The sequence below is a fragment of the Daldinia loculata genome (genome assembly GCF_022478755.1).
Source record: "Daldinia loculata strain CBS 113971 unplaced genomic scaffold F4817scaffold_161, whole genome shotgun sequence".
Taxonomy (NCBI): Eukaryota; Fungi; Ascomycota; class Sordariomycetes; order Xylariales; family Hypoxylaceae; genus Daldinia; species Daldinia loculata.
In genome coordinates, this window is record NW_026055015.1 from 2396 (window position 1) to 11731 (window position 9336).

The window sequence follows — 9336 nt, forward strand, 5'->3', positions numbered from 1 at the left end:
GAAAAAAGCCGCCAGTGAGACGAGAGGACATCATGCTACCGGGAATATCAATACACACCATCATCTCGACATCCATAACGGCCATTGTCCCGTTATAAACAATAAAGGAGACCTAGGGCTTAGTCTCTACTCCAACACTCTCACCTGCTGCTCGTCAACTCCACACAGAACGCCCATATGTATAATCTCTCAATTTATGCCAGCGACGCGCACTCTGAGCTGAAGTATACTAGCCATGGTCGGAGATGAACGTCCCAGATCATTTGGAATAGGAGGTGCTGGTAATATCCGTATGCGCTATTTCTTGTTTATTTGCAGATGGTCTGGGTTCGCTGACAGCTCTGTAATAATTAGGAACACGGGAGGAAGCGATAGTACATGACATGGGATCCATCAGCGATGCCATGAAACGCCGTAGAAGTAGCCATATGAGTCTAGGCTCTGTTTCTGAGGAGGGCGGGGAAGTGAAATCATCCAAGTTTTCCACACGCTTCAAAAGCATATTTAGCTCACACCCAAAGTCATCAGGGATGACGAAGTAATGGCGGAAATTAACTGCGTAAGAGAGTAATAGTTACTGGGCATAACCATACACATCAGGAAGGGAATTGCAGGCAATATATTCGATTAGGTTTCGTGTCATTCCTCAGCTATCTTCATTCCAAGCCTACATGACATATCTGAAATACGGGTTTTCCTTATCCGTGAGATCCTGAAACGCAAGTTTGGCTCTCTCGGCTTCATCTTCCACTACTGCGGATTCTTTCTTTCGGTTCTCATGCCTAAGCACTATGAAGAGGGCTATTGAAGCCAAGATGGTGATGCAATAGCTGCAACAGACAAATTAGAAGGCGACTCAGGGGAGGGGAGGGTAGGAGATGGTTAGAAATTGAACACGAACCATATGATGAGCCCAAGCCATAGCTCGGGGTAATGAGATGATTTAGTCTGACTCTTAATCAACTGTGGTCCGATGATGTTTCCTATTGAGATATGAGTGAATACATGGACTAAAGAATTAATTAGTTGGGGATTCATACCAACACAATATGCGACGAATATAGTTGCAGAGGTAAAGCTCTTCTTCGTGTGCCCAGCGACATTGGACATCCCAATCGTAATGATCAAGCTTACGACGGCGCCAAATGTGCCTGTGATCGTATAACCTACCACAGGCGCCGCAGCGTGGTACGTCCACTGGCTCTTCCAGATGATGGCGCAACCTGCTATGACTGGAAGACAACATACAATCAGCATAAATATGCGAATGTTTGGGTAGCGCGATCCAAGCCAGCCTGTGAGCAGGATTGCGATCAAGCATAGGCCTCCCAGTGGAAATTGGAAGACGATAGACTCCAGAGTACTCCAACCGAACGTTGACACAATTAAAGGACCGAAGCCGGAGACAGCACCATTGACGGTATAAGCTGAGGCCATCATGATAGCTATTAGCCATATCTTGATGTCAAGCACAGCCTCCCTCAGTTGCGACCATTTGAACTTGGTACAGCGAACGCCAGTTTGACCGTATCGTAGTCTTTCCACTGCGGCGAACCTCTCGTCTTTAGTCAAGAACCACGCCGACACAGGAGAGCACGGGACTGCAAAGCAGAATAGACCGAAAATAAATGTAAGGCATCCAGCAAGGAGGTAGATGTATTGCCAACGACGTAGACCGCCCCCTGTTATCTGGGCAAACCCATAGTTGAGTGCGCCACCAATAATCGTCCAGAGCCCGGTCGAGGAAAACCACCAGCTCTGTCGCAGAGATTGTTCTTGCTGCGTATAATACCCACTGATGATGCACATAAATCCCGTAGGGATGACGCTCTCGATAAAACCCAGGAAGAAGCGTTGTGCATATAACCCCTGATAAGAGGTCACCGCAGCAGTGAGCATGCAGATCAAAGACCAGAACACAACAACGCCTCCGAGGACACGTCCTGTTTCAAAGCGCTGTAGAGCATATGACATGGGATAAAGCCCTCCCAGCATGCCGAAATAAAAGATGGACGTTGCCCAGCTGAGCCGCGACGTGTCAACCGCGGGTGGGTGCCGCGGATCCGGGACGCTGAGCTTCAAGTCTGCCGTCATGCCGAATAGGGCTGCAGATCCCAGAATAGCCTAAAAAATTGTGTAAGTGCTGGGATTACTGGAATAGAAGACGGTTGGTGATACCTTGTCGTAATATACGAGCCCATCTTAATATGAAAGTCAGCCATGTGTTGTTGAGAATCAAATAAAAGGATCAAGACTTACAACCAACAGTCATGGCTGGGATCAAAAACCAATCGATCTTTCGAACGGCACGCTGGACGACGACGGGATCAACTACATGTCCTTCCTCTCCGACCATCGCGATAGCGACATCTTTGTCGCCAGCCGACTCCGTGTCGACCGGGACGTCTCGTTGTTCGACTCGCTTCTCCATGATGCCGCCGTAAGATTAACCGAACGTTTAGTTTTCCAGCACAGCGAAAGGAACGTCGTGAGGAATAATAAAATTTGCTAGAACCTCGTCTCTGCTTGATCGTGAAAGTCACTCTCGCTTACACTAGTGCGGATAGCGAGTATGCCAAGCTAGCTAATAGTTACCACTAGGTCGCTTCAATTAAGATGCTAACTCGCCCCCACGTCGACAATTGCCTCTACGGTTAACCAGACAGGCCACTGTGCCAAAATGAAAAAAATCGGTGAGCTTAGCTTAAAAGGGTAATCAGCCATAGGTTAACGCAATTAACTTAAATTATTACGGTATTTTACACTTTCGTATGGAAAAAAAAGGTTATTTTTTATAAATATATATATTATAACGTTATATGTAATATATTTTAAAAAAATGTATTTATTTTTAATTTTTTATTAAATTAAACAATTTAATTATACATTTAAATAACTTTATAATTTTAACAATTATAACATTATAATTAATATTATTTAATAATTTTAATTAATGTAAAAATAATAATTTAAATTATATATTTATAAAATATATTATTGTTAAAATATTTAAAGTTTTTTAAAAATAATCGTTTTAAAAAATATCACGTGTACGTATAAATAATTTTAAATTTAATTAAATAATTTTATATAATATAATTTTTTAATTAACCAATTAATTAACCAGTTTTATATATATATATATATATTAAAAATTATTTAAAAAAACTTCGTTTTTAACTTTTTTACTTCGAAATGATTACATGCAACCGTATAATTTTTAACCAATATATGCAATTAAATAAAAAAAATATATAAAAATAAATAACTATTATATCATTATTTAAATTAAATTAAATTAAATTAAACATAAAGTTATAATATGGTGTAAAAATAAAAATAAAAATAAAAATAAAAATATTGTTAAATAAATAATGTAAAATTTAATTAATAAAAAAACGCATATTTTAAAAAAAATAAATAAAATTAATATAAAAAATATATATATATATTAATAAATTTATAAAAAAATATATATAATATTTATACGATTTTTACGTTATTTTTTAATTGATTAAATTAAATGGATATTTTTCGGATAAATTGTTTTATATTTAAATATTTATGTAAAGTTTTATTTAATATAAAATTTAATAAATTATAAAAAAAGAAAAAAGATTTTTTTCGTAAATTATTTTAATAATATAATTAACGTATAAATAAAATAAATATAATAATTTATTTAATAGTTTATGTAAATTTATATAATAATAATATTTATTAATAATTTTTTTATAAAAAAATTCTTAATATTTTTATTAATTTAATCTATTATAAATATATTATATTTCTTTATTATATTATTAATTTATTACATTTATTATATTATTAATTTATTGCATTAATTCATTATATTTTATTATACCAATTTATTATATTAATTTATTATATTTTATTATACCAATTTATTATATTTTAAAATTTTTTATATTATTATATTTTAAAACCTTTTATTAAGTTTGGATTATTGTAAGAAAATTTATAACTATTTTTTTAATATATTTACAAATATTATTTATATTTTAACATTTTTAACTTTATTTTTTTCAATTATTAATTCGTAATTTTTAAATTTCTTTAATGATAATTTTAACTTTTTCGATATGGTTATAAATATAATTAATACTTTTTTTTTCTTTAATCTTTCTAAATTATATATTACCTACTTTAATTAATTATATTTTTATATTTTATCTAATATTTTTATTAATTATATAATTTTTACAAATTGTTAAATATTTCTTTTTTATTAAAAAATTCCATATTTTAAACTATTTAATTATTTACGTAAAAAATTAAATGCTTTTTTAAATTTGTTTAACTTTTTAACTTAATTTATATATATTTATTTTATCTGTTATTAATTTTATAAAATCTTTTTTAATATATTATTAATAATATTTTTAATATTTTTTATTTACATTTTTACATTTTTAATATTATTATCTTTATTATTTGCCGTAATATTTTTATTATTAATTTTTTTATCGTTTTTAATAATAAATATAAAAATGTTAGCATTATGAATATTAAGTATAAATTTTACCGCATTTTTATATAATTATATTTTTAATATTTTTTTTTATTCTTTTATTTACTACCAAAATGTAAAAATTTTTTAATATTTTAAAAGTTATATAATTTATATTAATCTTAATATTAACAATACTTCCGTAATATTATTTAATAACCTGTTAAATTTTAATAAAAAATCCCCGTTTATTTGTATAATTTCGAAATATTTTTTAGTTAAAATATATAATAAAATTTTTTTATACTATTTAAGATTTTAATTACCTTTTAATTTAATTACATAAACCTTTTATAATTTTAATATTATTTTATAATATAATAAGTTATTATTTAATTAATTGTAAAAGTTAAATCTTATTAATATATCGATAATTTTTTTTAAATTAAACCATTTTTTTAATTTTATAATATATATTATTTTGATTTAATATATTTCTAAATCTTTAATTTATTTTTTTTTAAAATAAAAATATTCTTTTATTGTTATAAAATAAATATTTTGGTTAAAGATTATTCGTTTTAACAATATGGCTATTTACTCTTAATAATATATTTTTTTAAATAATAATTTTCTATATTATTTTAATATTTTAACATTATTTAAATTAATAATATTTTAAATTATTATTAAATTAAGTTAATATTTACTCCAATTAAATCTTTAAAACATTTTAACCTTAAATATTTCGGTTTTAAGATTTATATTAATTAATAATATAATTAAAATATAATTATAAATATAATAATTTTATTGTTAAAATTTAAAATATAATTAAAAAAAAATATATAAATTTATAATATAAAAATTATATTTTTAAAGTTATAGTATTAATAGTATTAATATTTTTTAAGTAATAATTTTATTATATAAAATTTGGAAGTTAATGTAAAAAAAAAGAAAAATATTTTTGGTAATATTAGCAAAAAAATTTTTTTTTATAATTGCTTAATAGGTTTTAATTTTTCGAATTAACCATACTTATTTAAATCAGTTGTATTTATCTTAATTTAAAAATTAAATTTTAAACCAATATTTCAATTTAAAATTTAAATTTTAAACTAATTAAGTATTAAAATTAATTTTATTCTATTTATTTATATCGGGTTTAATTTTATTCCATTTATTTATATTAAGTTTAATTTCATTTTATTCGTTTATATTGAAATTAGTTTTATTTTATTTATCTGCATTTAAGTTTAATTTCAAGAATTATACTATTTTGGTTTTTGAAATTAAAGGTGTTATAGTTGGTATTTATGTTATTATTAAAATTATTGGTATGGTTAATTGTAACGGTATGGTTAATAATTGTATTAGCGATAATGTTATTAGTTTAGTATTTAATTTTATTTTAACGTTTATTTTTGGTATTTCTTTTACCAATTTCTATTTTTTATCTTTATTTTTGCTAATTTTTTTACGTAGTTTTAATTTTTTTAATGTTAATTTATTTATTTTATTAAATTGGTTAATTAATTTTGTTGCATTTTATATTAATAATTTTTTAGCGTATTATTAATTATATATTAAAGCGTATTTCTTTTATTATATAAAATATTTTAATGTTAGTGTACCTTATTTATTTATTCGTTTTTTTAAAAGTTTTTTGATTTTATAAAATAGTTATTTATTATTATTATTTTTAATTATAACGCGTTTAGTTTAAAATTTTTATTTATTATATAAATCTATTTTTTGTAAAATTTTATAAAGTTAAGTTATTAATATAATTTTGTAAATTTTTTAATGGTTAAAGATATTTAGTTTATATGCCAAATTTTTAATGTGTTTTAATATTATTAATAGGTTAACCTATTAAATAAACCATTTTTTTAAGGGTTTTCCAAGGAAATTATATCTTTTATGCAATTTAAAATATATTATATTTCTAACCTTTTAATTAACCGGTTTATAAATTTTATCGTATTTTATTTTTGCGTTAATTGCGGTAAAGTTTATTACGGCTTTCACTTTTTTCTAATATAATTCTTTTAAAGTGTTAAAATTGATAAAATTGTTTAATAATTTCATTGTTAAAATTACGATTTTTGGTTTAAATTTATATATAATTTTATTTAAGCTATATTATAATATTAATAATTTTGTGTTATTGGAATTATGTTGTAAAGTTAAGATAATGTTAATTTATGGTTTTTAAAATGTAACGTAATAATATTTTATAATTATTTTAATATTTTGGTTTTTTTTTTTAATTTATTTATTTATTTGTAAGTAATAATTGGTTAATATTATTAATTTTGTTTTTAATTTTGCAAATAAAATTTACTAAAATTTTGATATAAATTTTAAGTTTTTATTAAATATTGCTTTTGCGGGTAGTTTTTAATTGTAAAGTAAAAGGGATTATAATATTAATAATATTTATTGGTTTATTTTATAAGTTGTATGGCCTAAAATAAATATTATTTTCTTGTTAAATTTGTAAGTAATAATTATTATTATATCGAAGTGGTTAAATCTTTTAATAAATTATATTATACCTTTTAATAATATTTTTAATAGTTTAATAATAAAATCTTATATAATTATATAATATAATATTGTTATTAAATTAATAAATATTAACTTTCTATAAGCCTTAAACTTATTATTTTTATTTTTTTGGCATTTTAAGTAGTATTTAACATATTCTTTTATTTTTTAAAATAAGTTTTATATATACACGCTTTTTAAATTGTAAACTATCTTTTTAAGTTTAAAATAATATTATCAATTATATACTATTTTTAATAAGTTTTATACGTAAGTTAATGGTATTATTAACCATCTTTAACTAATATTAAATACGTAATATATAAGCTTATTTTTAAACTTATATTTATACCATTTTATTATATTTTTTTTAATTATTTTTATTAATTTTAATATTTTTTATAATTAATATAATTACTTATTTTTTTTATATTTTTAGATTATTTAAAATTTAAATACTTTATCGATAGTTAATTTTATTATTATATAACCAAAATCTTCTACAATATTTTTAAATATTATTTTGGTTTTATTTTTTTATTTTTTTTTGTTTATTAAATTATTAATTATAAGTAGTTTTAATAGTGCGTCAAGTATTAAATTTAATCGTTTTAATATATAATAAATTTTTAAGTAAAATTATAATAAATAAATTAAAACAACTATTAATTTATTATTTATTTTATTAACATTTAATATTTATAATATTATTTATTTAATAATGCCTTTTATTATTTTATAATTTGTTAATATTATAATTAATTTTTTATAAAATTATAGTTATATCCAATATTAGCGGTATGTTTATATAAAACATATTATTTTTAATTTTGTTGCTTAATATTAATTTTTTATTTTGGTAAGGATTTTAAATAAAAATATTATTGGTTTAATATTTTAAATAAAAATATTTTTTTTATTTTATTTTTATATAAAGTAAAATATAAAAACGTCAAAACTTTATTATTTAAATATGTTAATTTTAAGGAATATAATTTAGTTTATATCTTAATAATATAAAAAGATAAAGTTTGTAAATTTTTTTTATAAGATTTTAAATGTTTAAATTTTAATTAATATTAAAGTAAATGGGGTTTTTATTATATACTTTTTTTTTGCGTTTAATATTATCGGTATTTTTTTATCTTTACGTCCTTATTCCAATAATATAATTTTCTTTTATTAAAATGGTTAAATTTTTTGTAAATATTATAAAATATATTTTTATAAGAATTTAATTATTTTTATATAAGTTTTTAAATTAATTAAATTAATTAATATTTTAATTTTTTTAATTATTTTTATTCGACTTTTTAGGATTGTAATTTTTAATTTATTAATAATAAATCTTAACAATTTTATTAATAAATAACTTAAAAATAATTTTTTAAGATTTAAGACTAATTTAATTTTTTTAAATAATTTAAAAACTTTTTTAAAATATTATTTATATTATTTAATAATATAACTATATATAACTATATTATTTATATATACGTTAATAAAATCTTTATATAAATAAAATCTTTAATTTATAAATTATTAAACGTATAAATTTAAATTTTTAAAACTTATAAATATTACGTTTAAAACTTTAAATCTTTTAAATAATATTATTATTATTCAATTTTTATACCGCTTAATAATTAGAAATTAATAAAAAAAAGCTAATCCGTTTATAACTATAAAATATTATCGTTTTTTTATCCTATTTACAATTTTTTCCTATTAAAATATTAAATATATATTTAATAAAACGCATTTATTTAAAGATTATAAATCAATAATAATACAGCTTTTTCGTTTTTTGTTTATAATTTTCCATGTTATAAAATATAAATAATTAAATAATATTAATTTTCTTATCCATTTTAATCTTCTTTTATTATATATTTTATTAAAGGTAACGTTTATAAATTTTTTATTTTTAATATTTAATAAATATACCTATTTTATTTTATATTTATCCTATTAATTATCGATAAAGTTAACGGTTATTTTTTCTTTTTTAAAAATGTTAATAATTTTTTGGTTATATTATAAATTGTAATTTTTTACTATTTTAATTAACCTTTTACCAAATATTAATAATATATTATAATAATATATTTTATTTTTAAATATTATTTTTAAAATATTATTAGGTTTTTAAGTTCCGAGATTAAAAGTCTTTTCTTAAAATTTTAATTTTTTTTCTTTTATAATTTATTATAAATCTTTTATAATTATTATATTTAATAATAAAATATATAATATATAATTATTAATATTAAATTCTTTAATTAAAAAATTATTATTAATATTATTAT

The 9336-nt window shown here is 21.7% G+C and overlaps 1 protein-coding gene across 1 annotated transcript; it reads right to left on the bottom strand.

Annotated features, from left to right (window-relative positions):
- Positions 1–584: 584 nt before the first annotated feature.
- Positions 585–2664, bottom strand: F4817DRAFT_64273 (MFS general substrate transporter). Its single transcript, XM_049307712.1, has 5 exons — positions 2260–2664; positions 2179–2201; positions 1041–2124; positions 902–983; positions 585–830 (listed from the first exon to the last, which is right to left on the bottom strand). Exons 1-5 carry the CDS (start codon positions 2429–2431, stop codon positions 668–670), a joined length of 1524 nt encoding a protein of 507 aa, XP_049153285.1. The 5' UTR covers positions 2432–2664; the 3' UTR covers positions 585–667.
- Between the last annotated feature and the right edge of the window lie 6672 nt (positions 2665–9336).